This window comes from Aethalodelphis obliquidens, unplaced genomic scaffold (assembly GCF_003676395.1).
Source record: "Aethalodelphis obliquidens isolate GAN/ISIS:26980383/991018 unplaced genomic scaffold, ASM367639v1 scaffold7, whole genome shotgun sequence".
Taxonomy (NCBI): Eukaryota; Metazoa; Chordata; class Mammalia; order Artiodactyla; family Delphinidae; genus Aethalodelphis; species Aethalodelphis obliquidens.
In genome coordinates, this window is record NW_020837951.1 from 32,824,052 (window position 1) to 32,846,824 (window position 22,773).

Consider the following 22,773-nt stretch of genomic DNA (forward strand, 5'->3'; position numbering starts at 1 on the left):
AAGTTCCTGGTCTCCTGTAGGAGTATGTAGTCTCACATCCCTGAGACTTGCTAGGGACTTGCTTTACTTCCAGACTCCCCTCTGAAGCCCATGGGACCAGGAGTGACAGCAAGGAAGGCGTGAGACAGCTCCCTTACCTCCTGCAAGATGAACTTCTGATCCTCTGGGGTGGCTCCCTCGCAAAGATGCATGATGAGAACATCCACTCCGGCCTCCACCGCCACGCACCCTTCTGGCTGGTGGGTGTTATAGCGTATTTCATTCTGGGACGTGTACTCGAAAAACTAGAAACAGGGCGGCCAACGTGTGCCAGTTACCCTCTGATGTGCAAAGAGGGAAGTCTTTAGAAAGAGGGATGAAAACCTGGGGTCACCAGGGCGTGGGTGCTGGGATCCAGCCTTCTCCCCTCACCCACCAACACCAGCCTGTGTCCCCGGAGCACCACGTGCACCTTTGGAGGGGTGCTTAGCAAGCATGAATGGAGGGGCCCTTTCTCATCCTTCTCGTTTGCTAGATTGTGAGGGTGGGGCTGGTTCCTGGGTCACCCCACACCCGCTGTGCCTATCCCCAGGCTGTTGCAGAACGGCAGGAAAGAAGATGGACTGGTCCCAGCAGTCAGGGGCTCTCTGTGACCTTGACCAGCCACTTCCTCTCCTTTTCTTCATTCCTTTCCTCCTCCTTCCCCTGAAATATAATGGAGGCAACCATACCTTGGAGACTATAAAAGTTCTGTGCACAAGCAGGCAACAGGACTGCTAACAGGAGGACTTGTTCTTCAGAGCAATGGTTTTCCTACCCTAGTGTGCCTAGGAAAAATGCTGATTCCAGGCCCCACTCCCAAAGAGGGAATGAGGATTCCTTCTGTCTGAGATGGGGCCTAGGAAGCTGTACTTTTACACTTCTAACAAGACACACAGCCACCCATCCACCATGATCCATCCCCTTGCTTCCAGGAGATTCTGACACAGGTGACTGTTCTTAAGGCATATGGAGCACTGCTTCTCAAACAAATCTCCCTGAAAGCTGGTCAAGACAAGAGGTGGGTTAGGGAGGGATGGGATGGATCTGAGAATCTGCATTTCTAAGCTCTCAGGTGATGCTGATGGTACCACGTGGGGACATCTCTGAGGAGTGCTATTCTAAAGGGGGTTGAAGAACCTGAAAATTTTAAGGCTGTAGGGGTCCGAATTATGAAAGCTTACTGTTGACCATAATGGTGCATAATATTCAAATGGAATCGGGGTGACTCCAGGTTGGAGGAAAACTTGAATGCCCATCCCTCGTCTCCAGTGTCTGACACCTTACTTAGGACAGCAAGGCTTTGAAGGTCCAGAACCAATGCTTTGCTCTCTCCTGCATCCTCCCCTGGGCCCGCCCTGGCAGGCTTGCCTGCTTCCCGGGCAGGGTCCTGTTATGGTCCTCAGAACTTCCAGGTCTTGCTCCCCTGCCCAGCTTGCAGTTCAGCACTTAACCCAGACCGATCTACCTGGGCCCTGACTGATGAAACTGCCCTAAAAACCGCTTTGCAATGTGGCACTACACATCAAATCCTATAATTTCATTTAAGAATTAATTCTGGAGAGACCTTCAAGATGGCGGAAGAGTAAGACGTGGAGATCACCTTCCTCCCCACAAATACATCAGAAATACATCTACACGTGGAACAACTCCTACAGAACACCTACTGAACGCTGGCAGAAGACCTCAGACCTCCCAAAAGGCAAGAAGCTCCCCACGTACCTGGGTAGGGCAAAGAAAAAAAGAATAAACAGAGACAAAAGAACAAGGACAGGACCTGCACCAGTGGGAAGGAGCTGTGAAGGAGGAGAAGTTTCCATGCACTAGGAAGACCCTTTACTGGTGGAGACAGGGGTCGGGTGAGGGAGAAGCTTCAGAGCCGCTGAGGAGAGCGCAGCCACAGGTGTGCGGAGGGCAAAGCAGAGAGATTGCTGCACAGAGGATCGGTGCCGACCGGCACTCACCAGCACGAGAGGCTTGTCTGCTCACCCGCCGGGGCGAGTGGGGGCTGGGAGCTGAGGCTCGGGGTTCGGTCGGAGCGCAGGGAGAGGACTGGCGGCGTGAACACAGCCTGCAGGGGGTTAGTGCACCACGGCTAGCCGGGAGGGAGTGCAGGAAAAGGTCTGAAGCTGCCTAAGAGGCAAGAGACTTTTTCTTGCCTGTTTGTTTCCTGGTTCAAGAGTAGAGGGGATTAAGAGCGCTGCTTAAAGGAGCTCCAGAGACCCCGGAGACGGGCATGAGACGCTAAGGCTGCTGCTGCCGCCACCAAGAAGCCTGTGTGCAAACACAGGTCACTATCCACACCTCCCCTCCCGGGAGCCTGTGCAGCCCGCCACTGCCAGGGTCCCGTGATCCAGGGACAACTTCCCCGGGAGAACGCACAGCGGGCCTCACAGCGGGCCTCAGGCTGCTGCAACGTCACACCGGCCTCTGCCGCCTCACGCTCGCCCCGCATCCGTACCCCTCCCTCCCTCTGGCCTAAGTGAGCCAGAGTGCCTGAATCAGCTGCTCCTTTAACCCCGTCCTGTCTGAGGAAGAACAGATGCCCTCAGGCAACCTACACACAGAGGCAGGGCCACATCCAAAGCTGAACCCGGGAGCTGTGCGAACAAAGAAGAGAAAGGGAAATCTCTCCCAGCAGCGGATTAAATCTCCACAACCAACTTGATGCACCCTGCATCTCTGGAATACCTGAATACACAATGAATCATCCCAAAAGGGGGTGGACTTTGGGAGCAACTGGAGACTTGGGGTTTGCTTTCTGCATCTAATTTGTTTCTGGTTTTATGTTTATCTTAGCTTAGTATTTAGAGCTTATTATCATCGGTAGATTTGTTTATTGATTTGGTTGCTCACTTCCTTTTTTTTTTATATAGATATATATTTTTTTCCTTTTTCTTTTTGTGAGTGTATATGTGTATGCTTCTTTGTGTGATTTTGTCTATATAGCTTTGCTTTTACCATTTGTCCTAAGGTTCTGTCTGTCCGTTTTTTGTTTCTTGGTTTTTGTTTTGTTTTGTTTTTGTGGTACGCAGGCCTCTCATTGCTGTGGCCTCTCCTGTTGCGGAGCACAGGCTCCGGATGCGCAGGCTCAGTGGCCATGGCTCACGGACCCAGCCGCTCCGCGGCATGTGGGATCTTCCCAGACCGGGGCACGAACCCGTGGACCCTGCATCAGCAGGCAGACTCTCAACCACTGCGCCACCAGGGAAGTCCTGTTTCTTGGGGGTTTTCTGTAGGGTTTTTAGCACTTGTTATCATTGGTGGATTTGTTTTTTGGTTTGGTTGCTCTCTTCTTTCTTTCTTTTTTTAAATTACTCTTTAATTTTTTATTTTTAATAATTTTTATTATTTTTTATTTTAATAACTTTTTATTTTACCTTATTTTTTTCTTTCTTTCTTTTTTTCTCCCTTTTCTTCTGAGCCATGTGGCTGACAGGGTCTTGGTGCTCTGGCCAGGTGTCAGGCCTGTGCCTCTGAGGTGGGAGAGCCGAGTTCAGGACACTGGTCCACAAGAGACCTCCCAGCTCCACGTAATATCAAATGGCGAAAGCTCTCCCAGAGATCTCCATCTTAATGCTAAGACCCAGCTCCACTCAACGACCAGCAAGCTACAGTGTTGGACACCCCATGCCAAACAACTAGCAAGACAGGAACACAACCCCACCCATTAGCAGAGAGGCTGCCTAAAATCATAATAAGGTCACAGACACCCCAAAACATACCACCGGATGTGGTCTTGCCCACCAGAAAGACAAGATCCAGCCTCATCCTCCAGAACACAGGCACCAGTCCCCTCCACCAGGAAGCCTACGCAACCCACTGAACCAACCTTAGCCACTGGGGGCAGACATCAAAAACAACGGGAACTACGGACCTGCAGCCTGTGAAAAGGAGACCCCAAACACAGTAAGATAAGCAAAATGAGAAAACAGAGAAACACACAGCAGATGAAGGAGCAAGGTAAGCACCCACCAGACGTAACAAATGAAGAGGCAACTGGCAGTCTACTTTCCTGAAAAAACTTTCAAGAAGAAAGTTTTTCTACCTGAAAAATAATTCAGGGTAATGATAGTAAAGATGACCCAAAATTGTGGAAACAGAATGGAGAAAATACAAGAAACAAATACTGTATGCTAACACATATATATGAAAAAAAATATGGTTCTGAAGAACCTAGGGGCAGGACAGGAATAAAGACACAGACGTAGAGAATGGACTTGAGGACACAGGGAGGGAGAAGGGTAAGCTGGGACGAAGTGAGAGAGTGGCATGGACATATATACACTACCAAATGTAAGGTAGATAGCTAGTGGGAAGCAGCCACATAACACAGGGAGATCAGCTCGGTGCTTTGTGACCACCTAGAGGGGTGGGATAGGGAGGGTGGGAGGGAGACGCAAGGGGGAGGAGATATGGGGATATACGTATATGTATAGCTGATTCACTTTGTTGTAAAGCAGAAACTAACACACCATTGTAAAGAAATTATACTCCAATAAAGATGTAAAGAAAAAAAGTATTAATTGAGTAAGTCATCTGAAATGCAGATCTGTTGGTGTTTTTTCCCTCTTTTTTTTTTTTTCTGACCAAAGATGTCAGTGGCAGGGTTATTTATAGTCACAAAAACAGAGAGAAAGGGAATCAGTTACCTCAACAGTAATTAATATAGCCACACAAAGGAATATCAAGGGGCCGTTAGGAATGATATTCTCAAAGGGTGTCTAACAATACAAGTAAAGTATGATTAAGTAATGGAAATAAGAGACTATAAAACATGTAGACATTATAACAACTATTTAAAATACATAATACCAAGCTCATGCATTAAAAGACATGGGGGGACTTCCCTGGTGTTACAGAGGTTAAGAATCCACCTGCCAATGCAGGGGACATGGGTTTGAGCCCTGGTCCAGGAAGATCCCACATGCCGTGGAGCAACTAAGCCCATGAACCACAACTACTGAGCCCGTGTGCCACAACTACTGAGCCTGTGCACCTAGAGCCCATGCTCTGAACAAGAGAAGCCACCGCAATGAGAAGCCCACACACCACAATGAAGAGTAGCTCCCACTCACCGCAACTAGAGAAAGCCCGCACACAGCAACGAAGATCCAGCACAGCCAAAAATAAATAAATTAATTAAAAAAAAAAAAAAGACACGGGAAGTAAATATATCTTAATTATAATGGTGGTCGCTCTGGGTCCTGTCATTTACTACTTGCTTCTACTTTTTATATTTCCCAAATGTTCTGTGATGAGTATATATTACCTTTATAATAAAAAAGTCACATATTTAATGCTTTAAAAACACACAGATTTCCCCTCATCTCCCTCTTTAAAGGCCCACACCAATGATCCCTTGAGCACTGAGCGTCCCATTGTCCATTGTCCCAGAGCTTGAGAATGTCAATCTATTAAAGAAGCTGCACCTACCTGGTTCTGACCCATCCCATGACAGTGGTACAGAATGACCTGATGTCCTGTGATCTCGTGTTCATTGGGAGGGTTATAGTCAAAGCAGTAATCTTTTAGTCCTTTGTTCTGGAGCTAAACAAAACATAAAGGCATTTTAGTCCAGATTCCACCTAAGGCTGTGTGGGCGGGTAAATGGAGTAAGAGGAGTGGCTGCCTCAAGAACTGGACTCATTGCTAAGAGCCCCTGCCATTTCTAGTTTTAAAAGTGTTTTCCCATCCTATACCACAGGCAGGAATCATAAGCTCCATTTTAAGATGATAAACCTGAGGAGCAGAGAGATGAACTCTTTATGGCCTGAGAGCTCATACCACTTCATGTCTCATTAGCGCAGCCTTACAGCTGCACTAGGCCAAACACAGCTGGATTGTCACCTTGCGTACGTACCAAGGAGCTCCTGCTATCGCACATCTGCGAAGGACACCCCAATTGAGAGACCCGGCATTCCACAGATCAGAAGTCCATCATTGTAGATTACAGGAACAGCATAATACAGAGCCAATGATTCACACACAAAGTCACACAACAGGTAAGCGGAGATACCTGAGTCTTGAATCCAGGACCTCAGACTCCAAGTCCAGTACTCTCTCCATCACTCAACATTGCCTAATCTAATGTCATCTCTAAGGTACTTTTGGATCTAAATCCCTTTAATCATTCTAAGAGCAAAAAACCATGGGAGGTTCCATGCTCCTCCTCCCTTCCAGGAGCCTCCAGAGAAAGACTCAAACATCTTGCAAATCCCTTTCTGGAGAGTTTAAAGAACCTCCTTCTGAACCCCACTCTTGCCCTGGCCCTTGTCCACCTTTGACTAGCCTGGTCCTGAGGATAAGACTCAGCCATATAGAAAGAAGAACCCACAATCCACTAGCTCATAAAACACAGAACAGCATGCTCTTGATGTCCCTTTGCTTGTGAAGGAATCTGGGAACAGGAGATGTGAATAATCAGAGCATCTTATATCTAGAAGAACTCAAACGTCATTAAGCCAAGTTGTCCCCACTCTTGACCACCAAAGAACCTCAACCTCAAATCAGCTCCCTATGTTCAAAAGATGTGGTCTACCAAAGAAACTACAAGAAAAACTAAAAAAGAAGAAAAAAAAGGAGAAACCCCGAAAGATTAAAACAGATTGATTAAGCTAACTATATCAACTTGGTGATACACATAGAGAATGATTTTGAATGACTTTAGAGCATAGTATGTTTGACTACACTTCCTTAGTGAAACATATTTTATAAATAAATAGAGCTGCAAGAAATCTTAAACCTCATTCAGTATTACACTGTCAGTAGGAGAGTGGAGCAGAGAAGAGGGAAAGCAAGAGAGGCAAAATCTTGGTAATTGTAGAATCTCAGGGACAGGGCTCATTACACACTCTCTCTGCATTTCTGTATGTTTGAACATTTTCGTAATGCTAACTGAAATGAAGACACTAATACCCTGCTTTGTATTTATCAAGACTTCCAGAATGGAACACAGCTCTTCTGATGAACACAACACAGCAGAAGAGGCCTCCCTAAGTTGGTGGAGTTTCAAGCAAAAGCCAAAGGTGCTGGACATTTTAGTTGACCTCATCCCAACAACATTTCTTTCAGGTTTTTTGAAATAACACAAGTGACTCTCCTTCCCTACTACTGCTTTTGTGGATCCCTGAGTTGGGAATTAGTAACTGGTCCAGTTACTGAGACTTGAAGTCATGTGATAGGAGTTAGTATAAAAAAATAGGACTTGGGAACACTAAGTTTCCAAGCCTCAGTTTCCATCTGTAAAATAGGAGGCTGTACTCACCAATTCTGAGATGCTTCCTGTGCTGACATTCTGGACCTGAGGCCCAGAGACTCAAGGGGAGAAGGAAGGACAGTGGATGAAAAGGGGGGAGGGGTGTGGGAGAGGCCAGCTGTCGCCATGAAGGGGTCTTTCTTTCACAGAGTTCGTCAATCAGACCTGGAGGCCAGGAGCACCCTGCCCAGCATGGGCCCACCTCGCTCACCATCCCGAAGAAGCCAGGCCTGTCCTCAGGCACGTGCAGTTCTGGATACACGGTACTCAAGAACCACTTGAAGTCCTTACACTGGAGCCTTGCACGGAGCTGCCTCCTCTCTGTCACATCCCCAAAGGGTTCCTGAGAAAATGACAAAACAGTGAGCCCCTGCAGGCCACGGCGCTTCCTATCAAAGCCCCTCTCTCACTCACTCAGTAAGCTTTTATTGAGCACCTATTGTGTGCGTAGCCTGCACGGTGCACGGAGGATAAGGAATGGCCTCAGACATAGTTGCAGCATCTTAGTAGGAGAGACTGCTGCACAAACAATGACATCCCCAGGTGCTCTCACTGCAGGGAGGTGTGGCCAGGTACAGGAAGGAAGAACACAAAGCACCTGCAGATGGGACAGGGAGCTGAATTCTGGGGCTGCACCAGCATCCCTGGCCCCATGTGTCATCCATGAGCATGTGATCACAGACCAGCAACAAGTCAGTAGCACACGTATGCCATAATGTTCTGATTCACCACTGATACCTGAACACTCACTTCCAAACATAGGTAAGTATTCTAGAGGTAATTATGAATGAAAACCTTATATGCCCAATCTATTGAAGTCTAAATATATTCTTCGGATAGTAAGAGCAAAATACTGCAATAATAAATACTTGTAGAAGTTTAGTTTTATGGACAAAACCAATGATTAAGAACCTTTTTTTTTAGTTAATTAATTAATTAATTAATTTTTGCTGTGTTGGGTCTTCGTTTCGGTGTGAGGGCTTTCTCTAGTTGTGGCAAGCAGGGGCCACTCTTCATCGCGGTGCGCAGGCCTCTCACTATCGCGGCCTCTCTTGTTGCGGAGCACAGGCTCCAGATGCACAGGCTCAGTAGCTGTGGCTCACGGGCCTAGTTGCTCCGCGGCATGTGGGATCCTCCCAGACCAGGGCTCGAACCCGTGTCCCCTGCATTAGCAGGCAGACTCTCAACCACTGCACCACCAGGGAAGCCCCCAATGATTAAGAACTTCTGAATTATTAAATAAAGCAAGCATCTATTTAGCAGAGCAAATGTGCAACCACAAGAGCAATGCTGAGCGCAAAGATAGGACTGTCCCTGACGTTAAACTATTAAAATTTGACAAGTTAAACATTTAACAAAATGGTAATGACAGGAAAAACATTTGAATAAAATTTCCAATTTCTCCTTATTTCCCAGAAGTTCATTCTTTGATGAGAGTCACTATGACCTCATCTTCAACCAAATGTCCATTTCAACACATGGCCACTGGTCATTCAGACAAAAGGTGCATGCAGTGCCCCCTTACTAACATATTATGAACCATCAGGAAGAGGGATCTGTGGGTTTCAGACTGGGTGACAGGGAAAAGCAGATGTTTCTACCCTGCAGCCCTGGGCAAGAGAGAGGAAACAATGACCCTGGAGCCCAGAGGCAGAGAGAGACCAAAGGGGAGGTCAGGGTGAGGGTCCCGAGGGTTCCACAGAGCAGAAAGAGATCCACTGGGGTGGACCCAGTTCTACCCGCATCAGCTATGAGGCCTTGGGCAAGTTCCTTAAATCACTCTCTCTCTGAGCTTCAGTGTTCTCACCTATAAAATGAAAATTTCAGAGCTACCCTGAAGGGCTGCTGTAAGGATTCACAAGAAGAGAGTTTCATCAAGTGGCCAGGAAAGAGGTCTTGGGACAGAGCTTCTTGTCTTTCCACGTGGCCCCTTAGTTATGTGAACACAGGTAAGTGGGAACCCTGTCCTGGGGTGTGCAGAGGTGGTGTGTCAGAGGCAGTGAGGCTCTTTGCTAAAATGTATTTGTAACCCCAAAATCAATACTTGTGCTGTCTTCACGCTTTCAGTCATTCTAAAACATGACAGTCACCCAACGTGCATGTTCCCAGCTGAGGTCACATCTCAGCTCTTGTTCTGAAAGCAAGTGTCCTGTTCATGGTCTATTTAGTGGCACGGTTTTCAGATTGTTCTGCATTGTGTTGGTGATTTCACTGTTTTAAATGGCCCCCAAGCGTAGCGCTGAAGTGCTGTCCAGTGTTCCTAGGGCAAGAAGGCTATGATGTGCTGGAGGGAGAAAATAGGTGCATTGTATGAGCTTCACTTGGGCATGAGTTCAATGTAACCAATCAACAGTATATATTAAATAAATTATTTAAACAGAAACACACATAAAACCAAGTTATGTATTGATCGATCGACAAAAACGTCCACCTGCGAGAGGTTTGCAGGACTCTAACCCTGTACTTCCCCACGAGCAATGGCTCAAGAGTTGGTTCCAAATTCAGTGACTGCAGTGCCTGTACGCAGCATTAACTGCTGCGAATAGTGAGAATCAGCTGTCTGTTGTTACTGTAAGTGAAGGAATAAAGTTTTCCCATACAAGTGTCATGAGCACCCAATTTCCTCTCTATTTCTGGAACTAGATCTACTATGGTAGGAGGACAGAATTAGCTGCTGTTGTTCGGATGCAGCCAGATGGAGCGTGGGCAGGCCGGGAAACTCACCAAGCGGGCCTGGGGGTTGCGATGGTAGTAGAGCTCTTTAAATTCATCCATCCACACTTCCGCTGCGCGGACACTGTTGGCCAGAGCCTTGTTGCGGGAGTAGGGAGCTTGCCTGGGGAAAACGTGGCCAACGTGCGAACACGGGTGTGTCTCCAGGGTCCCCCCGCACTGCCAGATCTGTACACAGAGCGGGTAGGAGGTGTGGAGTGGGGAGTGAGCGGGAAGTCAGCTGCAGGTCCACAATGCCCAGAGCAAGGAGGCTGGACACACGGAGGTCACGGTGAACACTGCCAAGGCCTCACCCCCCATGGGGCAGGGGGCCACTCCCCCAGGATACTCAGGACACGGGATGCAGTCAAAGAGCAAGAAAGCAGCCTCAAAGACAACTAAGCCATCGGAATCCAGACCCCAAAGTCCATGCACTAAGGCGCATGCGCTTGACTCCTAGGAGCACCGACAGTGGACCTCGCTGGGAACTTACTTATTATGTAAAGCACAGGCTGATTACCTGGTCTCCTAGCCACAGAAGATAGGAAAGCAGCAAGTAAGAAGAGAGGTTTGGAAGGGGGACAGGAAGAGCTTCTAGAGGCAGACAGAGCAGCCTGACACCTGGGGAAGAGGTAGAAAGACCATTAAAAGCACACCCCAAAACTCAGCAGGTGGAGTCATCTGAAGCCTTTTCATGCTGGGGCAAACAGCTGTGAATACCCCATTGTCCCCTGGATGTATGACCAAGGACAGCATCTGGTGCTTATAATGGGGGGGGGGGCGGTGTGAGTCCTTAGTGGAGAGTCAAAGCCTTGTTTATTAACTCTTAAAGCAGGAAACCATATAAAATATTTGTAAAGTTTAAAATTTTCCATTTAAAAGCACGAACATCGACATAAGGTTTTGATACTTAAAATGCAAGATTCAATTAACTAGAAAATCCACCCAAATGCTTGGGCTTTCCCAAAGGGGCCTCTGTGGATCACATACAGCAGGATCAATAGATGGGCTCATTACAAAAGGCAGATTCCCAGTCCCTACCGTAAATCTATCAAATCTGACTTTCCAGAGACCATGCCTTTTAATCCGCATTTTTAACAAGTTTCCCTAACAATTCTTCTATGTGTCAAAGTTTGAAAGTCACTGTGCCAAATAAAAAGGCTACTTTATCAAGCAGTCAAGCAAATCAAGGCTCCAAAACATGGGATCAGGAGGCAGGGACCCGTGTTTTAGTCCCGTCTCTGCCATACACTCTGTGAGTGACCTTCAGCCAGTCGCTACCCGCCTCCGGCCTCTGCCCCTCCTCTTTATGGAGTGAGAGGAAAGAACCAGGTGAGACTTGCAAGACCCTTTCCAGCCCCAAATCTATTAAAAGTGTATTTTTTAAAAAAGTTTACACAAGAAGACAGGCGTGATTACAGGATATGTGTGCCACTGTCATCTTTGAGGATCGTTGGATAAACTGCCAATATGGAGGAAAAGTCCACCAGGCTCTCCTAGCAAATACATCCTTCCCAGAGAGAAAGAGAACAGGTTAAGAATGAGTCCAAACAGAAGACTGGAATACTTACTCTAAATGAGAATTCGAGGTTTTCTCCGCCCCAAACTTCCATTCCTGTATCGTAAGACCCCAGGTATTCAAAATATTTCTTACTCACAGAAAACAGCCCACCAGCCATGGTTGGAGACCTAGAAGCGTGTGAATCATAATTCAAGGTAAGTGGCAGGAAACCATCACAGTTAGTTGAATCCCTTCTCACCACAAGTCTGGAGTCCATTCATCCATATAAGCATACCCTGAGTTCACGTTCTGGGCCTGGTGCTGAACTGGGCTGGAGGCACAGACGTGCCCCATAGCCCCTGCCCTGGGGAAGCTCACAGACATCTCACCAGGCAAGCACAGAGCAAGGTGTGGGATGACTAAGGCCAACCTAGGGCCCAGCGGGAATGCAGAAGCAGCCATGAGATGCGGAGGGGGGCGGGTAGAGCTAAGTTTCTCGGAGGAGGCATGGTCTGCAGCACAAAGGGAAGTTAGCCAAGAAGAGGAATGGAATGGTCCTCCGAGAAGACAGGAGCATGAGCAAAGGCCTAAGGGTGAGAGAAAGCCTTGTACTTCTAGGAGCACAGACAACAAGGAGAGATGAGAAGAGAGAGACCAGGTTCTAAGAGGGTGGCAGAAGTAAGGGTGCGGTGGCCTTGCTCGTGCAGCCCTCACAGATGTCCTTTATGGGCCAGTAGAGGCCACTCTGGCATCTTAAAGCTCCCCAAGGGCTTGAGCCTCTCCTGCTGGAATGGCCTCCCCTGCAGGACCCACACGGCCAGCTCTGGCCTGCTGCCTCAGCCAGCCCTGTTTTCTCCCTTCCAGGTTCATCTAGGAGACGGCACTGGTTTCAGAAATGGCCCAAGGCTTCCATCCTACCCCCGCAGAAAGCTATAGCGTCAACACACCACAGAGATGCAGAGGAATAAATTTAAAAATGGGGAAATTATAACATGAAGAGCCTAACAGTTCAAAATTTTAAGATCCTCCAGTAGTGCTTCCAGGCCTTGACAAAGTATTGGCTTCTCCTGCACTCCAAGCTCTGGGCCAATGAGAACAGGACAGCAAGACTATGGAAGAGAAGGTTCTAGGCTACAAAGCATTTTCATGTGTGTTCATCCTAAAGGCTAGGAAATTGGTAGGGTGGATATGCTCATACCTATTTCACAAGTGAGAAAACTGAGGCCCAGGGATATTACGGGAGGGGAAGGATAGCTGGCCACAGTGTCCCTGAGCATATGTGTGCGTGCGTGCATGCGTGTGTGTGTGGGGGGCAGTTTGTGTCAGCATCACAGGCTGCATATGTGACGCTTGATATGATCCCTCGTACTTGGTGTCTCAGTTTCCAAACCTGTTAAATGAGGGGTTGGGCAGGATGCCGCCCCTCAGGGCTCCCGTAGAAGCCTACATGTCATCCTTGAGTCGTCCTCCCCTCATTCCCATTCAATTCCTCCCAATTTTCCCACCACAACGTCTCTGGAGTCCACCATGTCCCTCCATCTTCTCCTGCACCATCATCTCTAAGCTGGAGGACTGCAACGCCTCCCAGTGGTGCCCCTGCCTGCAGCTCCACCCCCTCCAGGCCCCCACCCCCCATCATGTGGCATCCAGCACAGACTTTAGAGAATGCAACAGGCTAAATAAGGTCACTTCCAGTTCAAATCCCTTCAGTGGCTTCTGAACACCCACAGTAAAGTCCAAACCCCTTTCCTTGGCCTTCAAGGCTGGATATGACTTGGCCCCATTCACCTCTCCAGCCCTGTCTCTCAACACCGTCTCCACAGTTGTTCCTCTCCAGGCAGCACTGGGTCATCTCAAGGCCTGGACTCAGGTGGAAGGATTCAGAAGGCCAGCTGCCAAACATGGGTGCAGATCTACGACACCACTTCTGGGTCAATACCCCAGTGATAAAGCTGAAGTCCAACCTCCACCGGCCTGACTCCCACATCTGTCTCCCATTTGGTGCTAAACTTGGAAGGAGAGGAAGAAGCCAGACTATGACTTCAACACCTCAAGAATGAGGGCAACCCAGCACCGCCTGAGCCTTCTCTTCTCAGACCCAGGCTCACCCACTGGCCAAAGCTGGACCCTGTACCCCCAGGTCTACTCATCCCCTGCAGCTCAGAAGGAGCCTGACAGTGTGTCCTCAAAATATTAGCCATGGAATTACCATAGCAAGTCCAGTCCTAGGTATATACCCCAGAGAACTGAAAACAGGCACTCAAACAGACAATAGTGCACCGCTGTTCACAGCAGCATTATTTACAATAACCAAAAAGTGGAAATAACCCAAGTGTCCATCAACAGACAGATGGATAAAGAAAATGTGGATGCATACACAATGGAATATTATTCAGCCATTAAAAGGAATGAAGTTCTAGAAGGACCTTGAAAATACTTTGTTAAGGAAAAGAAGCCAGACACAAAAGGATAAATATTGTGTGATTCCACTTATATGATGTACATAAAATAGGGAAATCCATAGAGATGGAGAGTAGAGTAGAAGTTACCAGGGGCTGGAGGAGGGGAGGAAAGGGAATTATTGCTTAACAGGTATAGAGCTTCTATTTAGGTTGATGAAAAAGTTCTGGAAATATGTAGAGGTGATGGTTCTACAACATTGTGAATGTGCCTGATGCTACTGAATTGTGCATTTAAAAAATGGTTAAAATGGTAAATGTTATACGTATTTCAACACAATTTTTAAAATAAATTTAAAAAATATATATATATACACCAATATAAAATCCACATATATAGCAATGATATTTAATAAAAGTAAACAAATACTCTGGAAAAAGAAAAGAAAGGCAACAGCTAACCATCCCTCCTGAGGGCCTTCACTGACAAGTTGGCCAGATGCGTGCTCAGAGAAGTCAACCCCTGACCTGATGACATCGATGGGGGACCGCATGCGGATCCTCTCCCTCTCGGGAACCACGTGCCACGTGAACACCAGCCTCCAGTCGAAACCGCCAATCTGGGGCTCCCCAGCGTTCCCCAGGTACTCGAAGGTGTTCCAGTCGATCACATCGATCACAGGGCACACCACTGCCAACTCCTCTTCATGGATCCTGAAAACAGTCAGAACGGCCTTCCACTAGAAGGAGGAACACCTGTCTGAGAAAGGCCTGCTTCTCTTATTCCAGGGGTCTACAGCCAAGTCAGCCCTGGCAGGTGAGCAAAAGGGGGCTGCTGGGCAGTGGGGGGAGGCAGGGAGCTAGGACTCTGGCCCTGATATGAAAAGTCCCACAGCTTTAATATTCTGATTCCATCTAGGGATATTCTGGTTAAATTTGAATCCCTCTATGAAAGTCATGATGTCAAAATTAAAGCTAAATTTTAAAACGGAAAGCACATTTTCAGTTTCTTCAAGACTGCAAGAGATTTCTTCATTTAATTAAAATGAAACATCTTCAAGTCAAGAAATAATTATCTCCCTGTGAACAGAGATGCGCCCAGACCAAAGGGTCTGCTTTGCGGTTAGAAAATAAATTTTAATCCTGCCTCTTATTTACTGTGTAACATTAGCATTGTCACTTAACTGCTTAGAGCCTGTTGCCTCATGGGTTACACTGGAAAAATATACCTACTCATAGGTTAATGTGGACTCCCTACGGGAATGTTTGTAAGAGGCTGGCAGAGAACCTGGAACTACTGCTATATTTTTCTTTTAACCTTCTTTATTATTAAATGTTACACGTAGTGGAAAATGTGATAATTTCCTTTTGCAAGCATCAGCTTGTGCGTAGTCTTCAGCAGTTCTCTCCACAATCATTCTTACAAGCCCAGCCATCCGGGGCTTCCGGACTGTGTTTCTTTGCATTTGACAGCACACCAGGAAACGTGAGCTGAGACTGAACCACGTGTGAATGCTAGATTTCTCTGGGTTACATTTTGGGGGCAGTTCTCTAGAATTTGAGACCTATAAATCATTAACTTGTGACTTGCAGTCCAGCTGGTTGGAACCATGGGTAGTCTAATTTTTGCAAGAAAGGGAAAAACGGGGGGAGCCTGCACTGGAGTAAAGAATTCTAAATCATGGTTAGAGAACGTGCAGGCCCAGTAGCAGTGGTTACTGGGTAGTGTTTCCTGGCATCTTGTGAGCCAGGGACCAGGGATGCCAAACATCCTGCAGTGTGCAGTCCAGCCCTACACAGCAAAGAATGGTTCTGCCCCAGATGTCAACAGCAGCTTATAAAATGCCAGGAGCACTACCCAGTTGATGTGACAACCAAAAACATCTTCCACTTCCAAAAGCCCCTGGAGGAAAGGGGTAACTGTGCCTGGTTGGGACCACCTGAGGGACAGTCTACACTCCAGTGTCTCAACTCTGGTGCACCCTCAAGTCTTCAGGGAGCTTCTGAAACATCCAGAAGGCCAGGATCTACCCCTCCAAATAGTCCAGGAGTTTTTAAGGTTCCCCAGTTATTTCTAAAGGGTAACCAGGGGAGAATCCCTTTGTCTCCAGGTATGGAGCAAGGATGTGATTATGGGGAATGCTGCCTCGCTCTTTCCAAAGGGTGGGACGGGGTGAAGTGGAATTCTAGATGGCATTAATGAATCAGCTGAAGGGGAAAAGTGCCCCTACCATGACTTTAGACAGGCCTAGAGGCAGCCCTCTGTATGCACAGTGGGGGAAGGGGGAAGGATGAACTCACTAGTCCGGGTTCCAGAGTGAGCACCTAGCTGTCACTATGTTCTAAGTAATCTCAGAGTCCATCACTGGGCTGAGGAATCCTGAGTCCTTTCTGCGGGTGAAGCTCACCAGAGCTGAGCGGGAGAAAGAGGCAGCAAAGGACCAGGACAGCAGGAAGTGGCAGAGCAGAGCTCAGTCTCATGCAGGAACAGAGGCGAGGGGGTCCCTAGCTCTTTCAAACAGACCCTGACAACCAAGCGTTGGATGCCAAGGGAGAGCAGTTTGCCAAATGCACAGACTCTGATCCTCCAGCCCTTCACCCACTCCACAGGGAGGGGACCAAACAGAGACCCCCCAAACTTTCCTCTCCCACCCGGAGGAGCTCTGGGCTTGCCAGCTCAGCTCCTGATGCAGAATCAGTAGGATGGAAAGGGAAAGAGAGAAGAGAAGAGAACAAAAGTAGGCCCAGGGGTAGATGAGAAGGTGAGTGTAAGAGACTGTGGGACAGCAGGGGAAATATCCTTGAAGACACAGCCATATTTATGCTTTCATGACTCTATAAAAAATATATTAAAACAATATTTTATGACTATATTGGTAAAAAGACAAACAATCCAGGCTAGATTCATTATTATATATTCATTATTATGATATTCATTTTCCATTCTGATTTTAAAAGAAATTAACATAAAATTTTTGGGGGGGGGGTCCCTTAAAGTTTCATGGGTGGGCCGTAGGTATTGTAGGTACTGCATGTAATAAATAAGTCAGCCCAGCTTGAAGGAAATACACCAAAATGTATACCCTCCAGGAGTGCAATTCTGTGTGACTGATCATATTTTTTTCTTGGTTGATCATACTAAGTTTTCTACAATAAACGTGTATAATAAGCAGTAATAAAAGCAAACACTCATCTAGGACCTCCCACATGCTGGCATGTTCTAAGCACTGTCCGTGTATTAAGTCATTTAACGGCCTCCACAGCCCCAGGAGGTAGGGACTGTTACCACGCTGTTACCAGGGACAGAGGCTTTGCCCAAGGGGCATCTGAGCCCAGCACCCCTGCCTCTCATGCCAGTTTGGTCAGGGCCCCCGCCTCCCCCCCGCCCCCCACCGACGGTCCACGCACCTCTGCAGCAGCGGCTCCAGCCACCCTTCGTGGCACTCGCAGTGGCAGTCCAGGAAGGTCAGCACGTCGCCCTTGGCCGCGGAAGCCCCCAGCAGCCGTGCCCGCACCAGGCCCTCCCTCTTGTTGGCGCGGATCAGGCGGACCTTGGGCAGCCTGGCCAGCTCGGAGGCCAGGCGTTCCTTCAGGTGCTCTGGGGAGGCAAGCGGGACACCGAGGGTCACCGCCACACATCCCCAGCCGCGTCCTTGAAGGGCCTCCCTGTCCCCAAAAGAAGACTAAGTAGACACGAGCCTCCTTTGCTCTGCACCAGGGACGTGCTCACCGCACCCAGAACCAAGGCTGGAAGCCCCTGAAGGCCAGGGAGGCTGAGGTGGAGGATTCCAGAACCACCAAATGCTCCCGTTCAAAACACACGCACATTGAACTGTACTCCTGAAATGAGTGAATGTGTCATGTGGATGTATCTCAATAAAGCTATTACCTCCCAAAATTACCTTGACTTGTAAACATTTAAATAAAAAGCACAAGAACCATCCAACCACGATTTTTCCAAAAAATTGTGTTAATATAAACTTTGTTCATTTATGTTAATTATGCAACACATCATAAAATTTTAATTTATATGGAATTATATTAACATAAATTTTATTTATAATACGTTAACACAAATTTTCTCAGAAGTACGTTTCAGTTGACACAGTAATAATAGTAACAATGGCAGCCAACATGAGAAAGCCTGCTGTGCTAATTACAGTCCAAGTGATTCATAGAACTCACATGAGTCTCATAACAACCCTATGAGGTAAGTACTACTACTGTCCCCATTTTATGAATGAGAACATTGATGGCAGAGAGGCTAAGTGACGTGCCGAGGTCCCAGACAAGCGAGCTGAGGAGTCATGATGTGAACCCAGGGACTCTGGCTCGAGTCTGCAGGCTTAACGCTGCCTCCAGAGCTTTCTTCCACAGCTGCCCATCCTTGTTAAACAAATCCAAAACTTGTCAGGAGGACATGCTTATCCCATTTTGTAAGAGAGGAAATGAGTCCTTAAGAGTTGAAAGGATGTGCCCACAGCTAGAACTGGCCCCAGGACTCCCAACTCCACACACAGGCTCTGGGACTAGAGGTCCCGATTCATGCCTCTCGATGGGTAGGTGGAGGCAGGTGAGAACCAGTCAGGTAAAATAAAAATGAGAGAATCTCCCCACATCAACATGGGCTTCATCTCAAAGTCCCCCTCAATCATCAGTGATGGGAAAACTTTGTATAATGTTCTCAGTTGCTTTGTTGTCTGTGAAATGTTTCCCTAAGTACTCTTGATACTCAAACAAGAAACAAAAAACATTCATTGGTTGATTTTTTTTCAACCCTAAATATAACTGCATATAAGCTAATGGCAGGAATAAGGGAGGTGACTTCCCAAGCAAAGCTAATTAGTGGCAGTGCCCAGGGAACACACAGGAAAACTGTGGTGCAGCCACCCAGCACTCAGGATGGGTTTGGTCTGCATCAATTTTCTGTCTGCCTGAACTGTCTTCCCCAATCCTGGAAGGCGCTGACATCCCTCATCAGCTCAGACTGACCCTGCAGGAAGGGTGGGAGGAGGGGGCAGGGCAGGACTTCTTACCTCCAATACACGCTGAGAGGGGCATCCTGCTGACTTTACAAATTACCACGATGGGGAGGGGAAGTCCTGTCCCCCCACAGTCTTGGCCTTACATTTATGGGAGCACTGAGCTGTACTGGGCTGTATTCCTGTCTGCTGAGCAGCTGCTTGATCCCATAAAGAGAAAATAATCTGATATTTGCTTCTGAATGAATACACTTCTGAAACGTTTTTGGCACTCTGCCGTTTTTTAAATAGTTCATAAAAGCAGAAGTTATCGCTGAACAAGTGCCAGCAATGGGCCAGGCCCTGACGTAGCAAGCTGCCACCTTCATCTCATTTAATCCTCAACAATGACCCTGAAAGGTAAGAACTACTATTATGCCATTTTACAGGGCTGGAAGGCAAGGTTGAAACTGGTTAAGCTCCTTGCTCAAGGCTATACGGCTGCAAAGTGCTGGAGTTGGGATTCTAGGCTATGCGGTGTGACCCAGAACCAGCGTCTACACAGACATATTTAAAACAACCCTGGGAGGAAAGGAAATGGAGATGCACGCCTACTATAAGCTGGCTGCTACGTGAGGTTCTGTCCTACACATGATCTCATTTATTCCTCACCACAAGTCTTTGGTATTAGTGTAGATAAACCCATTTATAGATTAGAAACTAAGGCTCAGAAGACAAGTGACTTGCCCAAGGTGCCATGACGGGTTATGGTAAAGCTCGCCTAAGACCCCTGACCACAGAATTCAGCACCTTGTAGGCTACACTAGGCCTCAACCCCCAGTCTGGCTTGCCTGCCGCCATGGGGAATGCCAGCTGTCCCCTAAGACTCACTCTCCCCATGCTTTTCAGCTGAGCACATGGACACCCTCCATAGAGACGATGTTCCTAGCCTCCCTCACAGGTAGGTGTGGCCAGGTGACACTGTTCTACTCAGTGGGACTGAGGGCAACTTCCAGGTGTAGCTCCCAGTCCCCTTGAAACCCTCCTGCTGACGGGAGTGAACAGGAGGTGAAGACCCAGCCTGGGCTATGCAGACAGAGGCAGTGCACCATCCTCGAGAAGAAGGAGACTTAGGGCAGGAGGAGCTGGGCCCTAATAGCGCGGAGGGGCCACACCTGCCCTAGACTATTACCCCAGATTTGTGATGTGAGCGAGAAATCAATTTTTATCTCATGTAAATCACTGTTATTTTGAGTCTCTGTGAGAACAGCCCGGCACACCCACCAATTAGGACCTATACACCAGGCTCTGAAGTCAGACAGACCAGCCTCAGAGCCTGAAGAAGCAGATGCCCAATAAGCAGTGGCTCTACCCTGATGGGTGGTCCGGGGTGGTGATTTGGTTTGAAACGGGCTCTAGCAACCAAGTCCACAGCTCTCCCTCTTGCAGGGCCGTGACATTTCCCCTCACTTCAGCTTAGCTGCCCTCACGTCAGCTAGTGGCCAAAGATGTGCTGGCTGACTACCGCTCCATGGACAGGGCTAACCCCAGCCAGGCAAGGCCATGGCAGTCCCTACGCCCCTCCCCCTTCCATCCGTGTCCACCCCCAACGTCAGCCTTGCTCCACAGGGCAGCACAGTTGAGTCCCCAAGACCTAGCGACGTTCCAGCTCTCCCGATAGCCCTCAGGCGGCTCCCAACAGGCTCCTATTTAAGCTAAACCCCTTAGATTGGCCTCCAAGGCCCCACCTGATCTGGCCCCACCCACCCTGCAACCTCATCCCCCAGGTCACCCTCCACCAGCCGGTGGTCTGACCCGGAGAATGGCTGCTGTTCCAGCTTCTGCACCTGCTGCTTCCAGCCCGGCCCCTCTCCCCAGACCTTCACTGCGCTGCCTCTCTAGCTTCTGGCTTAAAGGCTACCTCCTCAAAGAGGCCTCCCTGACCTCCACCCGCTAGAGTAGGCCTGGTGCCCAAGCCCCACTCGCTCTCCTGTTCCCAGTATTCTTTCAGAGCACTTCCTACTCGTGCTGTAGTATAGTATCACGTTCCATTATGGTATGCTATGTTATATTGTATTGTACTATGTGATGCATATATTATGTTATGTTCTTTATATGTTTATTGACCATCTCCACCCACCTCTCTAGAATGTGACTTTTATGAGAGCAGGGATTTGTCTTGTTTCCCACGGAATCCCCAGCGCCTTAGCACACATTCAGAAAACGTTCACTGAATCATAAAGGGCCAGCCTTGGACTGCAGTGAATTGCTGGATCCCAGGTCACTGGTTAGGTCTGTAGGGACAACAACCACCCTTTCAATGGAATGCCTCTCCCTGGCTTCAGTTCTTCTGTCTAGGCTGCCCCTTTTTGATCTCATCCCAAACTCAACATGTTCAAGGCCAAATGCCCCCCTTCCCCTGCCAGACCTGCCCCTCCTGCCCTAAATGGCTTTTCTAGCTCTGGGACCGCATCACCGGTCTTCACCCGGAGACCCAAGCCGGAAGCCCGAAGGTCCGCCTCACACCTCAGCCAGTTTCTGGGCCTGTGGATGCCACCTCCTGGGTACCCCTCCTCCCACCCGCCTGCCCTTGCCCTGCCCTCCCCTCCCACCCGACTCCAAGCCTCCATCTCCTACCTGGGCCACCTCCACAGCCCCCTGGCCTCCCTGCAGAGCTCCCTAGTACCCCATTCTCCACACTCCAGCCTAGAGGGATTCCCCAAAGAGCAAAACTGGTCTCCTGCTTGAAATCCTGCCTTGGCTCTCCCTGCCCTCAGGACAAAGCCCCAACTCCTCAGCCTCGGGTCGAAGGCCTGAGCCCTCTCCCCCCAACCACCCCCGTTCATCTCTTGCTACTCACTGCAGCAGCCAGCCCTCCATCCTTCCTGAACTACTTGCAGATCCTACACAGTCCACACAGCACTGCACCTCTAAGCCTTTCCATATTCTGTGCCCTCCACTTGAAACGCCTCCCTCCACCTTTGCTGTCTGCAAACCCAGCCTTCAAGATTAAGGTCAACCATCCCCTCCTGAGCACCCAGGTGGGGTGAGTCCCATAACACCGTGTGGTAGAGCCCTCTGCCATCACATCTGCCTCCCCCCACCTGGCTCTGAACTCCCTGAGGGGAGTGGCCAGCCACACAGGGGTGCAGGAAGCCTGTCCTTCCAGGCCTGTTCTATATGTCCCACGTCACACTCTCGCTTCCCAGGCACAGCCACAGAAGGGCAGGCTCTTCCAAGAGCCCACGTCAGGGGCTCACCTCGATCGCTGTAGTCATCTACAAGGATAACTTCTTCTAGCAGGGTGTCTGGGGATGTCTCGAGGACACTGTAAACTGTCCGAAGGAGAGTTGACCAGGCTTCATTATAAAATGTTATGATGACAGATGTCGTGGGCAATTGATCATAATTGTATTTCTTCTCTTTGCACCTGCGAACACAACACAACTTCAGGAATCAAGACCCCACTGTTGACTGTATGTACCAGGCCCAGGCTGGTGCTGGGGATGGAGTGATGAAAGGGACGTAGGTCACGGTCCTGGGGCCTCCCCCTGGGGAATGGCAAATAGCTGCTGGGATGTTCCAGAGTCCCCCGTGTTCCATTAGGAGACCCAGCAGATTCTTTAAAAAGGTTTTAAATACTTAACGAGCTTGAACTGCAGATGCTGTTTTTAAGCTTTAAAGCAATTTTCAGATTTGTGCAACATGCAAACTCAGCAGAATCAGAAGGGAGGGGGACTGTCACTTTTCCCCGCCCAACAGCTCTCCCATCTATCTGTCCATGCCTTTCCAATCCCACTGAGGCCTTTGCTCAGACTGCGCCCTTTCCTCCCTTTCCTGCTTGGCACACTCTCTGTCCTCTTTCAAGAACAACTCACCCCGCCTTCTCTGGAAAAGTCTGGGGACACCTGTGTGGGGCAGGTG

At 48.6% G+C, this 22,773-nt stretch overlaps 1 protein-coding gene across 4 annotated transcripts in view; it reads right to left on the reverse strand.

Moving 5' to 3' along the window:
- GALNT12 (polypeptide N-acetylgalactosaminyltransferase 12) overlaps positions 1 to 22,773 on the reverse strand; it is a 39,579-nt gene that overhangs the window by 3,309 nt on the left and 13,497 nt on the right. Inside the window, exons 2-9 of one of the 4 annotated variants that reach the window (XM_027105387.1) lie at positions 22,110 to 22,279; positions 17,297 to 17,486; positions 14,417 to 14,602; positions 11,560 to 11,677; positions 10,001 to 10,177; positions 7,488 to 7,619; positions 5,455 to 5,568; positions 138 to 284 (exon numbers count right to left, since the gene is read on the reverse strand). In XM_027105387.1, the coding sequence (XP_026961188.1) occupies positions 138 to 284; positions 5,455 to 5,568; positions 7,488 to 7,619; positions 10,001 to 10,177; positions 11,560 to 11,677; positions 14,417 to 14,602; positions 17,297 to 17,486; positions 22,110 to 22,279 (1,234 nt within the window). Of the gene's footprint in view, positions 1 to 137; positions 685 to 5,454; positions 5,569 to 7,487; positions 7,620 to 10,000; positions 10,178 to 11,559; positions 11,678 to 14,416; positions 14,603 to 17,296; positions 17,487 to 22,109; positions 22,280 to 22,773 lie in introns of those variants that run through there. The other 3 variants (XM_027105390.1, XM_027105389.1, XM_027105388.1) reach the window with 3 other exon arrangements.